The 14,426-nt window shown below is 49.9% G+C and overlaps 3 protein-coding genes across 3 annotated transcripts; 1 reads left to right on the top strand and 2 right to left on the bottom strand.

Annotated features, from left to right (window-relative positions):
• Positions 1 to 2,074: 2,074 nt before the first annotated feature.
• On the bottom strand, positions 2,075 to 3,060 carry hhtA (histone H3). The gene is made up of 3 exons (XM_025685527.1): positions 2,839 to 3,060; positions 2,622 to 2,729; positions 2,075 to 2,551 (listed from the first exon to the last, which is right to left on the bottom strand). The coding sequence occupies exons 1-3, from the start codon at positions 2,861 to 2,863 to the stop codon at positions 2,274 to 2,276; spliced, it is 411 nt and encodes a 136-aa protein (XP_025538390.1). The 5' UTR covers positions 2,864 to 3,060; the 3' UTR covers positions 2,075 to 2,273.
• A 630-nt stretch (positions 3,061 to 3,690) lies between these two features.
• On the top strand, positions 3,691 to 4,505 carry BO79DRAFT_246106 (histone H4; the record flags this gene model as incomplete). Its single annotated transcript, XM_025685526.1, has 3 exons — positions 3,691 to 3,700; positions 3,801 to 4,076; positions 4,136 to 4,505. 3 exons carry the CDS (start codon positions 3,691 to 3,693, stop codon positions 4,159 to 4,161), a joined length of 312 nt encoding a protein of 103 aa, XP_025538389.1. The 3' UTR covers positions 4,162 to 4,505.
• A 2,934-nt stretch (positions 4,506 to 7,439) lies between these two features.
• On the bottom strand, positions 7,440 to 14,036 carry BO79DRAFT_268619 (uncharacterized protein; the record flags this gene model as incomplete). The annotated part of the gene is made up of 8 exons (XM_025687128.1): positions 7,440 to 8,309; positions 8,374 to 8,557; positions 8,726 to 10,104; positions 10,142 to 10,204; positions 10,576 to 11,634; positions 12,984 to 13,444; positions 13,509 to 13,896; positions 13,998 to 14,036. 8 exons carry the CDS (start codon positions 14,034 to 14,036, stop codon positions 7,440 to 7,442), a joined length of 4,443 nt encoding a protein of 1,480 aa, XP_025538388.1.
• Positions 14,037 to 14,426: the final 390 nt, after the last annotated feature.

The raw sequence follows: 14,426 nt of genomic DNA, 5'->3' as shown, positions 1-14,426 counted from the left end.
CGATTCATGACTCGGCGCTACTATGTAATGAGCTTTCACTGATCCTTAGGGAGGAGATGATGGTACTAGCAATTTTCTCCCCTTTCCAAAATGCCCTTATCGCCAATTTTCATAAATCCCTCTAGGAATTGCCATACATAAACACGCTACTATCGTGCTACCGCCAACCTGCCTATGATGATGTTCCGCTCAAGTCTGTCCCCGCCGCCCCGCCCGATATGCGTCCGAGCAAACGTCATGGTCTTCTGTGCAGAACTACTACTACATATACGCAGACTACTAATCGTATCCTAGAAAATGGAGTGAGGGATACAGTATCATCAAAATCCTAATGGACACTCTTGTATCGTCGAGATAAAGAAGTTTTTCCTATTCCCTCTACGAAGGCACATACACTGACCACTTACTAGACTGACAAGATACTCTGATAACGACCGCGTCGACCACACCAAGCATCCAGTACTCTCCAACAACTCGAATTCATCCAACACCATCATTTAATTCAATCCTCAACCTCAGCATTGCCCATCTCATCACAGTAGTTTCTCTCCCATGGTACCAAAATCAATTATACAGGATAGCCAGTCAACGAATCTGCAGATAAACGGGATGCTGCGACCCGGCGGCCCGGAGTCAACCTACCTGTCCTCGAGCCTTCCAATTATATTCTCCGATGATGATCACTGTTCGCCTGAAGCTTCAGCAAGCACATCATTGATCACACGTATATAAATAACCTTTTGCATATTATTCGCATAGCTGCCGTTCAAATATTTCCGTGGCTATCGTCGCGCTGTATAGGAAGGGATACTGGTATTGGCGAGGTACTACTGCAGTGGTCGTCGCTTCCCGGCAGGATTCGGTGATTGTGGTGGCAAATTGGCGATTCTTGCCCGCTTGTTAAGCGCCCCAGCGTAATGAAGAATATTCGAGAGAATATACCGGATATACTTTCAATAATAGTTTGCCATTGATAGGGATCAATTCTTCTGCTCTATAAGGTGCGGGCTCGGACGTAGGAAACGATACTTTGGTCTAGCAATGCAAAGACTACGGAGTCCTCCGTAACTATTTCCTAGAGATACGCCATCGTTGAGCCAACTGAAAAGAGGAAACCTACATATTCGCTGCAAGACAGCTGCACATACCCGTTATTACTCCTTGACTTGCGAACCATCTCTCAGTCCTTTCAAGTCCTGAACAGGGATTGTCATCTGCGGCGCCTAATGTAGGCCGCCTCCCACCCACTACCCATTCTACTCTGGAGCAACTTGGAATAGACGCGAAACGTCCGCATCGCGATGATATGTAAGATACCAGTTTTTCATCTAGATGTATGGATCATTATCCTTCAAGCTAGTACACATAAACTATCGCCATAACACTGATATGTCGTGTTGCGATTTGCTGCTAAAATCATCCACTCGATACCCCTACCTCTAACCCAGAGACACCCGCTGACCCCCTTACTGTGGCGAACCGGTAAGTCGCAGGCAGATTCGGTTGTGAACCAAATAATGCCACAAATCACCCGCTGTTCTTGCTGTCGTCATCCAATTTTGACTCGGTAAGTTGCAGTTAGCCCTGGGACTTTATGGTCAAATGATGATTGGGGAACCTTCATTGCATTGCAACATTATGATAAGGAGTGTACGGAAACGGTGGTAAGAATCGAAGCATCGAACGCCAACGTTACATTGCTGGAAATATCACACGGTCGCACATTCAGACACTTATCATTATGTAGAAAGAAAGAACGCAAGCCCAGCAAGTCACTAGTGCCTCCTGCTAACTACTAAGTACATCTTCAAGTCCATCAACCCTGCAGCGTAGATCTGCCGTAGTACTGTAGCCGACCGGGGGGGTAGTTAGTGTACGGCCACCCACAGCAGGCTGCACTAGGCTGCGACCGTGCCACTATGCTACGCGTTCTACAAGAGTACAACATCGCGATCTCAAACCGGGTTGGATTGTTTCATAGATACTGCATTTCGCGTCTATGCCATCCGGTGGCGCTCCCGAAGGAAGTCACGTCGAATAAAAGCTTTCTTTAATGTACATATTCGGATGCGTCCCCATGATCAATTCCACCCAGCCGCTGAATCGGCAGCTACTATTTATTGCGCAGCAAGAAATAACGAAAACCCAGTGCCGAAACCCATTGAAATTCGCAAACCCATCATGTATCGCCAGTAGTCATGAAAATTAAAGAAAAAGAAACCCCGTTATCGCCTTCCCAACCAGAAAAAAGAACCGACTCATTAGAAGTAAATCTAAGAGCGCTCACCACGGAGACGGCGGGCAAGCTGGATGTCCTTGGACTGGATGGTGACACGCTTGGCGTGGATGGCGCACAGGTTGGTGTCCTCAAAGAGGGAGACGAGGTAAGCCTCGACGGACTCCTGAAGAGCACCGATGGCGGAAGACTGGAAGCGGAGGTCCGACTTGAAGTCCTGAGCAATTTCACGAACAAGACGCTGGAAGGGCAGCTTGCGGATCAGGAGCTCAGTGCTCTTCTGGTAACGACGGATTTCACGCAGAGCGACGGTACCTTTGGTAGACTGTTAGTTGACTGTTCAACTAGACACTTTGCCACTTTGGGATGATGAATGTATACATACCGGGCTTGTAGCGGTGAGGCTTCTTGACACCTCCGGTGGAGGGAGCGGCCTTACGGGCAGCCTTGGAGGCGAGCTGCTTACGGGGAGCCTTGCCACCAGTGGACTTACCTATATTGAGATGATAGTTAGTGATAATGTTCCTCAGGTGAGACACGGGTGTCGCGACCATGACGCGGTCAAGCGACACGAAGAGAAAGGACAGTGAGGTTGCACTTACGGGCAGTCTGCTTAGTGCGGGCCATCTTAGTGGATTAAGTTTGATGGATTTAGTTGTTTTAGAGATGGAAAGATGACGTTGAGGATGGAAGATTGATGAAGGTTGATAGATAAGGGTGGACGGGATGAGGAGATGGAAGAAGGATGGAGGAGGCGGGTGGGGAGAGGTATTTGTAGTAAGCGAAAGGGTGGGTGGTGATCTGGGTTTGCCAGCAAAGGGAGGGGGCCTTAGCGTGCCGTTCCTTTGATCGAAAAAGTGTTCGGAAAGCAGCACACCATAAGCCGTGATTTCGGGACTCACTTTTCGCTGGGAAAATCAAAAGTGCCCAAAGGCGGTCAGTTCCCCGTTCTGCCTGCTCGGAGCGCTAAGCGAGCGCCCTAGTGTCCGCCAGCCAATAGGAAGCCAGGATCACGGATCTAGAAGCTGCCCCTGCCTCACCTTGATCCCAACCTCAGGCCCGGAATGTGATCCTATCAACCTGTTGGAGAGGCTCATGGCCATCGACAGGAATGTCCCTGACACTCTCTGACTGCTGATCTAGGTGGTTGGGAGCATTCCCATGGGAATCAGTCTCATCCCAGCGGAATCATCCCTGCCCGGTCACGTTGCCGCCAGATCAGTCCGCTGGCCGGGATCCTGAGCTCTGATTGGTCGATCCGCCCTCTAGCGTGTGATTCCAACGCCCTCCCCGCGGCGCGCCTTCTGCTATACAAATATCTCCCGTCCCATGGATGCTCTCTGCCCTCTTCCTTTTACATCCATCTCACTCTAAAACGCTTAACTATCTCCACCATCTTCACCCTCAACTCTAATTCAACTTTATTTCCGTTTACTTTTTAGACAACCTTCACAATGACTGGCCGTAAGTTCATCACTTCTCATGGTCTATCTATCTCTATCTCGATAGATCGTCCATTGTCTATTCCGCAACCAACAGTGACTGACTTGACGTGTCTCTACAGGTGGAAAGGGTGGAAAGGGTCTCGGCAAGGGTGGCGCCAAGCGTCACCGCAAGATCTTGCGTGACAACATCCAGGGTATCACCAAGCCCGCTATCCGTCGTCTCGCTCGTCGTGGTGGTGTCAAGCGTATCTCTGCCATGATCTACGAGGAGACCCGTGGTGTCCTCAAGACCTTCCTTGAGGGTGTCATCCGTGATGCCGTCACCTACACTGAGCACGCCAAGCGCAAGACCGTCACCTCCCTCGACGTCGTCTACGCTCTTAAGAGACAGGGCCGTAAGTACTATCTGTTCTGGCTTGGTTATGTCCAACGCGTCTAACATACATCCCTTCAGGTACCCTCTACGGTTTCGGTGGTTAAACGCCTTTTCTATTTTCCTGCTTGTTTCTTTTTAGCCATCCTGCGCGGTCGGCGCGTCAGTTGTCCTTCCGCAGCAGTGACGCGACGGGTTGCTTTTTCGGGTTGGTTCATGGTATGACTGGGACGTTGGGGTGTTCTTGATCTTTTTATTACAAGTATCATGGGTCTGGGTTTGCTTTGTCGTATTTTATTTACTATTACACGCGTCCACTACTGGTCTGCTGGTGGTCGTGGTTGAATTTCTGTATCATAGCGGCCTTTTACGCTTCGGCTGGTGCCATAGGCTAAAGAGGATCGTGCGACCTTGACGCGATCCGATATGAATACAAACGGTCGAAAATGATCACATCTTTCCATTGTGTATTTGTAGCTTCCTCGTGGTATGAGCATCGTATCTTGTATATGTTGAGGCTCGCGTGTCCTTCGTACCCGAGCAAGGCTGTTGTGTTGGGGAAATTGGACAGTTCATACGATGTCTATCATACGAGAGCATCAATGGTAGTAGGAATTGCAGTTTCCTTTCTATAGTCTACAGCACTTCAATCAATACCATGTTAACTTGTGCAATTCGCTTGTTGTGTATGGTGGGCGACGCGCTACGCGTTCTCCGGTGGTTCCGCTGTTGCTTGGTGCCTGAGGCTTTGTATCATCATTCTCGTCTTCATGGTCATCACCACGACTGGACCAGCGATTTGATGGCAGTAACTGGCGTTTATAGTGTATCTAGGTCTTACATGTGCTCTTAAATTTTGTTTGTATGCTTTTTATCTGCTATAGATGATGTAGTCGTGGTGTTATTGCTAGGTAGTTGTGATCTATAGGGTTATCATATCTCGGATACATACAGCTACCCTACCATTATATATAACCAACACATCATTTCACCAATATCAATCCATCAACACCACGTATAGTAGTCACGCCAACACCACAAACTACATGACGAGCCATACAAAATAAATGACAAATATATGTAATACCCACCGGATCAATATTAGGATCACACTGGCATCACACAAGATCAATCAACGACAATCGACATTGGAGGCATGATACCAGCAAAACAAGACCATCTACGGCATTTAGTGATAGATTCGTACGACGATTAGCACCGATAAATATGCCACAGTAGTAAATATAAGGTGATCTTAGTATATATCAAGAAAAATCACAGTATCAAGTCCAGCACCTTGATCAAACCCTCTGATCTAGTACCTACATACAGTATATCGAGCTTCCTCACAAGTTGAACCTAGCTCCGGGTTGAACCCCCGAAAAACACCGAAACACCCCGAGCCCGGGGACCAACCCGCCCCGACCCGACCGACAGGGGGGTTCAACTCAAACCCGCAGCTCTTCATACTACGAACTCCGGTTGATGGCCATTTGAGATCGTTGATGTCGCAACCAACAGACATTATTATGACATTTAACTATAAGGATATTATTCTATAACCTATGAATAACTTGACCAGATAGCAGATCAGAAATAAAACGCGCGTTGTTGCTCGTGATCGGCCACTTATTTCACTGGTATCCCACCAACCATCCAGCTGCTGCCCCAGGCCAACAACACCCGCTTACCTGAACAGGAACCACGGTCACGGGGACAGCAGCGCGTCACGACACGTCTGTTCGCGTTGGATTCCATTTTATGATCATTACGCGATGGATATGCCGCCGTGTGATATGCTACGGAGCAAGGAAATCCAGGCAGAAGATGGATTTTCTCCAGACAATACGAATACTCAAACGGACATAGCTCCCATGCTATAGAGGAATAACGGAATGCAGTAGCTGCAAATGCTTACCTGCGGGATAACTGCCACAGACAGACATACTGCTACGCACCTCGCCGCCTTGCTGGCATCCCCAAGAGAATGGTTGAATACAAGGTGCTCAAACCAAAGACAACTGGCCCATGACCCTACAGGCCTTGAACCCATCAGAGACCAGCACCACGCGTAGTAGCAAGACAACGGTAGGATAGATATGAGGCCCGAGAAAGCTCAATCTCCTCCACACTCATGCGAATTTAACGCAAGTTAAACGTTGGTGCCACTTCTTGGTGTTATGGCCCGGAACAAGCCATAGATTGGCAGCACTCTCACAGCTAACCGGAAGTGGGCTCACTATCCTACGAGCAGCAGTCACGTCGAGGGACTGGCCACAGGGCGGCATACACTCCAAGGGCAAGCAGAGACATAAGGCACGGTTAATGCGCATAGTGCTACTGCGTTCCAGGCCCCTGTTGCCTTGCCTCCGACGAGCAAGATAGCTGGATACGTAACCCGCATCCCTACTCGATCGCCATCACCCAGATCCGAAGACACCCAAAGGCCACCACCTATGCCACCACGGACACCATAGCCGCGAGAAGCAGGCACACAATGGATGAAGCCATATACAACGGATTATGGGGACTGTGCTTGGCAGGTGTCAGAGGAACTGCGGGTGGACTGGTAAAAGACCCTACGGAAATAATGCAGATTGGCCACACGACTACTCGCAGCCTCTGGTTAGATCCAGCGAAGCATAGGGTCCACAGGTGACCCAGTGTCGCGAAGGGTATGCAAGTTGTCTCGCCCACCCCCAATGCCTTGGAAAGAGCGTGGGACCGCTCAAGAACGTAACGCGTGTGGATATCAACACTGGGAAAAGTCGAGAAGGGAACCTCCACACCTAAAGATCGACCCAGGGCTTCCGGATCCTACGAACAGTTGACTGATATCCACATAATAACCTGCAAATGGGATCACAATTTCAATGACCGGATCAGACCATGTGGTTGGTTTCTTGACCGTCGGTGATATCAGCGTGAAAGCATGGAACAAACAGGAATTATCAATTTCTACGTCACCGGTCCGTCCCTGTATAATTAACATCCTGGAGATAATGACCCGAGTATCCTGCCCTGATGCATTGCCCATAGCTCGTTCTATAGCCGGTTTCTGGTCCCGCCAATGAACCCACGACCGTGTGTATGTTCTATGATCATGACCACATGGCATGACTGATATTCGAAACCTGAAGTCAAGATCTATGCTATTGAGTAATGCTGATCAACCACTCCTACATGCCAAAGACAGGTTTCTTAGAAGCTCACTTGACGGGCGTACGCAAGACAGCGCTCATCATGACGCAATAAGCGGACTATCACCACAGGGTACCTTGCACATCACCTCAGGTTACCTTAGCCAAAGGAGTCCATGTATGAGGCAGAAGCACCGCAACCGGAGAGAATATGTCACGGACTCCTAGAACAGTTGTAACCCACCTCATGCAGCCGCAGCCACACCCACGACCTCCTGAGCCAACACTTCTATCGGCCGATTACTCAAGATATCAAACACAGCCACATCCTTCTGGAGTGCTTCCTTAAACCAACTCCGCAATTCCATCGCAACCAATGAGTCCACCCCATACATATGCAACGGCTTCGCTGGATCAATATCATCAGCGTCGATAGCAAGCACATCCGAGACCCTCTCGCAGATCGCCCGTCTGACCGCGTCTGGACCGCCATCTGCCACAGTAGACGAAAGCGTATCATCGATCGCGGCAGTCGGGAGTTTCAGCGATGAGGGGTCCTTCTCATTCGATCGTTGAGCAGCAACAACCTTGCTCCTGCCAAGCGTTGGGTTCATGCGTCGCTGCAAATGATTCCACAACGGCCGCGAGTAAAATCGCGAGCGCACAAGTCCACTTCGCTGCATCTCGTCTTGGTTTATGATGCCAACGACTATTTGGGCGTCACTGGGATGAAGGATTTCACGTCTGGTGTCGCAGTAATATTCTAATATGGAAAGGAGATATTCTTCAGGGATGGGCTGTAACCCCAGAGAGCGCATGAAGGAGCCCACGCCCTGATGCTCGGCCGTGTATCCAACCCCTTCGACAATCCCGAGGTCAATGGAAATGGCCTTCTGTCTCATCGCGACTTTAGATCGGGCCAATGCATCTTGGTAGGCGCAGCCAAAGGCGTAGTTGGATTGACCGCTGGCGCCGATTATACCACACACGGACGATAAGAAGATGAAAAAATCAAGCTGGTTTGGTAGGTGGCGATCGAGGTTATCCGAACCTTGCACCTTTGAGCGTAGTGCTTCGTTCCACTGATCGAGGGTCATATTCGCGAACATGGCAGACTGCAATAACAGATATGTTAGTTTGTGATTCTTGCGTGGGGCATTTTTAGAATGTGATAGTTACCTTGAGAACCATAGATGCCTGGATGCATCCTTTGATGGGAGGCATCCGCCGCTGTACTTCCTGGATAAGTTCACTGACTGCCACTTCATCACCTATATCGCACTTGGGCGCGAAAGTTGTCACGCTCATGGTCGCGCATTCGTCAAGGAAGGAATCTGCTCCAGGGCTTTCTGTACCTTGCCGACTAAGGAGAACGAGATATCGGACCCCATTAGAGATCATCCATTTGGCTATGCTTCTCCCAAGACCACCCAAGCCCCCGGCAATGAGGTATGTCGATGTCGAGTCGAATAGTTGCGGCTTAGATGCAGTAAGATTGTTCAAGTCGAAGGAAACACACGTCTTGGCTGACTGAGATTGCTCAACAGCCTTCACACCACCGGATTTCTCAAGCTCAGAGAAGGCGAGTACTCTGAGAGGCTGTACAGCAACCACTGATTTATGCTCTATCAGACGCATGACCTGAGGCAAGATAGTTGCAATTTTCTCTGTGTCTTGAAGAAGCGTCGGAATATCCAGCCGGGCGAAAATGACGCTTTGTTTGAAGAGTCGAGGTCGGGGAGGCATAGCTCTGAGGGAAGTAGATGCATTCGTGTCGACCAGCTCAATAACTCGGCCATATTCTGTCATGCAGTCCCACGCTGCTTGATCCGATTTCTTCGCAATCAATGGAGTGAACATGACATCCGCGCCTCGACCGTGGGTTAGGCGTTTGATTCCCATCATCAGCATATGTCCTTGATGTGGAACTCTGTGCGAAGCGGGGATAGAGTACATATCCGCTATAGCTTCCTCATCCTTAGTATTGAAAGTCACAAAAACCTCTGCACCCAGGAACTGAGCGAGTTGAATCGCGGCCTGACTGAGTGAACTACCGCCGTCATGGATGATAATCGAATCCCCTGCCTGTAGCCGCGCACAATTGTGCAGCGAGTCGTATGCAATCAGAAAATCGAGTGGCAAAAAAATCTCTCCCTTTCTGTATAATTCGTCGGGGATCTTATGAGCGAGACCAACCGGGCACTGAATCCGATCTTTGATTGATGCCGTGCCAGAATGCGGTACGATAGCAGCAACGGGATCGCCAACCTGAAAGGTGCCTTGCACGTCTGACCCGATCTGGGTGATGGTGCCGTTTATCTCCTGGCCCAAAGAAGGCTGGCCGGTAGTAATGTTTGGTGTGATCGTAGCCGCGCGTATCTGGATTTCCATCTCATTGTTCGCAAGGCTGCGCAAATCATTATCCATATGGGCCTTGGATTGCTGCATACTCCAGATCTCCTTCGCTATTGTCTCTGCCGGCAAGACACGACTTAAGCATAAGCGGCCATCGATCTCAAGGATCTCCTCGCCATTTATGCTCAGTAAGGAGGTTTCAGCACAGAAATAGTGTTCCAACACTGCCCGGATATGCTGTGCTGCGCGAGAAGTAGCCTCGATACCTTCCAGTCCTAGGGTCACGATATTGAGGCCCTCGCTCTCTGACATAAGGGAGCGTGCAAGGCCAAGCACAGCGTCCTGCTCCAACGAACCTGGATTTGGGCTGTCGTGTCTCCGTGTCACCCAAAGAAGCTTACTGGCCATTGCCATAGTAGTCTTTAAATTCTGGTACCCTTCCTCGTCAAGCTCGTGGAAGACGAAATCGTCAATGGTCTGCAAGAAGACCACGGTAGCTCCACTGGGAACCTCATGTAGTTCAGAAGCATCATGGATGCTGACAGACAGGTTCAACTCTTTGATCAAGTCGCATATCGAGGTGGCTAAGGACTGCTGCAAACCTGAGCTCTCTTTTCTCAGAATGAGAATGTCTGACGATGTTGGCATCATGTCGCTGTTAGATCGAACAAGAGGGCGCGCAGTTGAGATTACCGCACTACTCAGTGAGCTTTTCTTGTCTGGGCCATCTAGAACGAATTCCGCTCCGGTGAAATGGCTATCCTGGAGCAGCTTATTCCACCGGTCCATAGGGACCAGTGGTCCCCACTCGCGATACGCCTCGGTTGATAGCCACCACCCCGGCAAGCAGCCGAAGATGAAAGAGGTCCTTAGTAGGTTAGGACTAGTGCCCTCAATGAGTATAAGCTTCCCTCCAGGCTTCAAAAGCTGTCTGGTGTTCCCCAGAGTCAATCCCAAGTCCTTGGTGGCATGTAAAACCTAGGCTGGTCAGCTCTGAATCCACCGGTATGCAGAGTGCGAACTTACATTGCTGGCAATGACGAGATCAAAGGCCTCTTTTTCAAAGCCTTGATCTACAGGCATCTTCTCAATATCGAGGGTCTTCGTCATGACCCTTTCCCCTCTGCCAAATTTCTCTCTGGCGTCCTTAAAGAAGGCGGGAGAGATGTCTGTGAACACATACTGTGCAAAACGCTCCGCAGCACTGCCATCATGGCCGCCAATGATATCCAGGATATACCGTGTCATACCACCTGTACCTCCCCCAATTTCCAGAACCAGCATGTTAGGATTGGCATGCGCCATGCAGTCAACATACTGCTGGACTCCTTTCACGACCTCAGGAGGAGGGTTCTCCTGACGGTAGTAGTCTGCCAACGTATCGTCGGCAAAGAGAATCTGCAGCGCATCAATCTCACCCCGGATGATGGGCAGTATTTGCCGACACAACTTGACAATAAGCCTGCCCTCGGGTCCGAATGATGATACTTTCTGCCACAGCTGTTCCTGGAACCCACTACCTGCTGGTTGTGTAGAGATCCAATCTTTCCAACCAACGGACGCTCTTATAAGCCCGGTCTGATGTCGCATCCAAGCCAAGTACTTCTGTAGATGTTTAGGGCTCTGGGAATGAACTGACACGCCACCATCGACTGCGCACAACACTTCAGACATGGCAAGGAAGCAGGCATATTCAGTGAGCCTGATCCTTTCTGACTCACTTTGGGATAGCTGCAATGGCTGGGCGGCAAACAACCCAGTTTGGGGGCCAAGAAGATTGACATCGGGCTTCCAGTCGACACGGTACATGGAGACGGTGCTTTCCTTAGTCTCATTTACAGCTGGGTTAGCAGTCTTTTCAATGGATGTGAGTGTTAGATCGCCTATGAGAAGAGGTCTTTCGTTCTCAGCCCCAACTGAGATGTAATCCACATCATAGCGTCGCGCACTGCTCCGACCAGATTTTGCGGACACAGCAACCATTTGCCGTGTTATATCTGCCGATATCCACAGATGATTGACCGATGTTGGTACAATGGTTGGGATTTCAACTTGTCCCCCACGCGTGATCCCAAGGAAGGCCACCTGAATGATACAATCGAGTGCTGCAGGGTGGATGAAGCAGGGCGATTGGTCGTTCTCTTCGATGATGTCGGTCCACCTTTGCAAATCAATCGTCCCGACACCTTCATTCTCAGCACTGTGCATGATGTCGCGATCCATTTGGAATATTGGACCATAGCTAAGCCCCGAGTCACGCAAGCGTGCATAGAATCTCTGGTGTTCAGTTGGCGAGAGGCTTGCACTCAGTCGTTTCACATATTCGTCCGCCACACTGCGATCGAGGTCAAAGTCGTAAAGGCTAGTATGGTGCTCAACCGTAATATAGCCTCGACAACATTGAGTCCATTGCCCGTGGTCGTGCATGTAGAGCCGGAAGTCATAGCAAGGGGCAAGGTCCATGCTCAGCTGCTCAACCTTTCGCAGGCGGAACTGGACCTCAACTCCCAGCCTTGAGTCTGGGACCACAACACTTCTGCTAAATACAACATCTCTGAATTGATAGCTTTTCGGCTGGTGGTGGGGGACATGTACAACCTGTCGTGTAGCTTCAATAGCCATAGCAAGCATTCCAGCTGCAGGATAGACGCAAGCCCCAGAAACCTGTGCCGACTGGTTAGAAGGATGAAAAGCTTGAAGCAATCCACGTGAAGCTAACTCACCTGGTGATCTCTGATCCATGGCTGTTCTTGGAGAAGAATTCTGTTGTTCCATTGTGGTTCCAGAGGGTTCCAATCCGATGCTGACTTGCCGAGGAAATCATGGTGGGGGTATTTCCTAAACCGATAGTCCTTGCTGATGCGACTTTCCATCCAGTATCGCTTGGAATGATCGAATGGATATGACGGAAGATCGAAGAGTACCCGATTGCTATTCGAGTGCTGATTGTTCACTGCACTCAAATCGACTGGAAGGCCAAGACTATACAGTCTTCCTGCAACCGTCAACGCGGTGGATACTGCTGATTGCGGGCGAGATAACATATGACTGTACGACCTTTCCACGCTCCAGTCCTTGGCTTCTAGGGCCAGGGTCTCCTTGATTGCTGATTTGAGTGTAGAATGTGGTCCGACTTCGATGAAATGGGTGTTCGCAATTCCAACCTTATTTTCGAGTAGCGATGCTAACTTCTGCATGGCTTGTGTAAATCGTACTGGGCAGACAAGATTGTCAAGCCAATAGTATGGCTTCGAAACTTCAGATGCATCCGAGTTTGGCGCAAAGAAAATATCGCGAAAACTGGAAAACATGTAGCAACTGGGTGCTAGAATCGCCCTCCCTCCGGGTTCGCTCGAGTGTGACTTCTTGATAAGAGCCTGATATAAGCTTGCTGCAGGTTCCATATGTTTTGCATTGTGGTACGCGATGCTAACGTTCAACCTTTTGCTCATGATTCCTTCTGTTTCCAACGTGAGTGCCAGTCTTTCGATTTGATTCGTATCTCCGGATAAGGTCAAGTTCTGGGGGCTGTTGTAGCACGCGATACCTATGTTGCGTGTTTCGGGGTTCTGACTATTTGCAAGGTCTGCAAGCAGCTTTGAGCATTTATCTGATGAGAGCCGTGTCGCCAGCATGCCGCCATCTGGAGAACCCATTCGCGATGTTGCCGAGACAGCTAAGCCTCGGAAGAAGGCCAGCTCAAGAGCGTGGCTTTTAGTGATGATTCCGGCACAGTATGCAGCGGCAACCTCTCCGGACGAATGACCAACCACAGCAAATGGATGGACGTTCCAGTTCGCTAGAAGTTCGACGAGGGCAACCTGTAGAGCTGTGCAAATCGGCTGGCAGAACTCTGGTTGATTCAGTTCGGTGCCCTTATCACTGTACAGTGTTTCTGAATATAGTGAATATTAGAATTTTTCTGTCAAATGACTAGAATGATGCATTGCTTTACCTACCAAGAACTGAAAATTGGCATCCAACATTGTGGAGGAGTGTGTCTGACTCCTCTAGACTGCGCCTGAAGACGTCGTAGTCGAGGAGCTCCTTCCCCATGCCCACCCAATGAGCTCCTTGTCCGGTAAACACAAAGCATACCTGAAGCTTTGAGTTGACCTGCACGGCCGGGGGAACGCTTAGGTTGCCGAAGCCCTGGCTAGGATCGCTGACACAGAAAGTTCTCCAGGGGAATTGAGAGCGACGCCGCGATAAGGTGAATGCAAGGGCCTCTAGGTACGCTGGCGATCTGCTTTCAGTGTGTTCTGAAAGAAAATCCTTATAACCCTGAGCAATCCGTGAGGCAGTCTTCTTATCGGCTGCTGACCAGACCAGTAGCTTTGTAGCTTCCTGGGATGGGAAAGCATTGCCATTTATGTGCAGATGCCCCGGTCCTTTATTCCGGACAACAGACTGAGCGCCATCAATAACTGCATGGGCATTGGTCCCACCAAATCCAAAAGAGTTAACCGAAACACGCCTAAGCTCATTTTCGGGCCACGGAATTGAGGTTGTAGGGAAATGCAACCCCCATTCTTCCTTGATTGCCGGATTCCGTCTCTCATGCCAGATATTAGGGGGAATGACGCCACGCTCTAGCACCAAGATAGCCTTGATCACCGCTGCTAGTCCGCTGGCACCCTCAAGGTGGCCAACATTGGATTTCAGTGCACCTACATAGATGGGTCGTCCGTCATGTTGTCCTGAACAAAACACCGTCGCAATGGCATCTGCCTCAATGGGGTCCCCCACTTGAGTGCCGGTCCCGTGCGCCTCAAAATAACGAGTTTGATCGAGCGCGAGGCCAAAGCGAGCATAAGTACCTCGGATCAAATCAATCTGAGCGCTGGGACTTGGTTGGGAGATTCCGGGAGTCCGAC

This window comes from Aspergillus costaricaensis (genome assembly GCF_003184835.1).
Source record: "Aspergillus costaricaensis CBS 115574 unplaced genomic scaffold BO79scaffold_20, whole genome shotgun sequence".
NCBI lineage: Eukaryota > Fungi > Ascomycota > Eurotiomycetes > Eurotiales > Aspergillaceae > Aspergillus > Aspergillus costaricensis.
Note: the sequence above shows the minus strand (reverse complement) of the source record. Positions and strands in the feature narration are given on the sequence as shown.

Coding starts and splice junctions, on each gene's coding strand:
- hhtA (XM_025685527.1), bottom strand. CDS start 2,863: ATGGCCCGCACTAAGCAGACTGCCC. Junction 2,730..2,838: donor CCGCACTAAGCAGACTGCCC/GTAAGTGCAACC, acceptor ATCTCAATATAG/GTAAGTCCACTGGTGGCAAG. Junction 2,552..2,621: donor GCCTCACCGCTACAAGCCCG/GTATGTATACAT, acceptor AGTCTACCAAAG/GTACCGTCGCTCTGCGTGAA.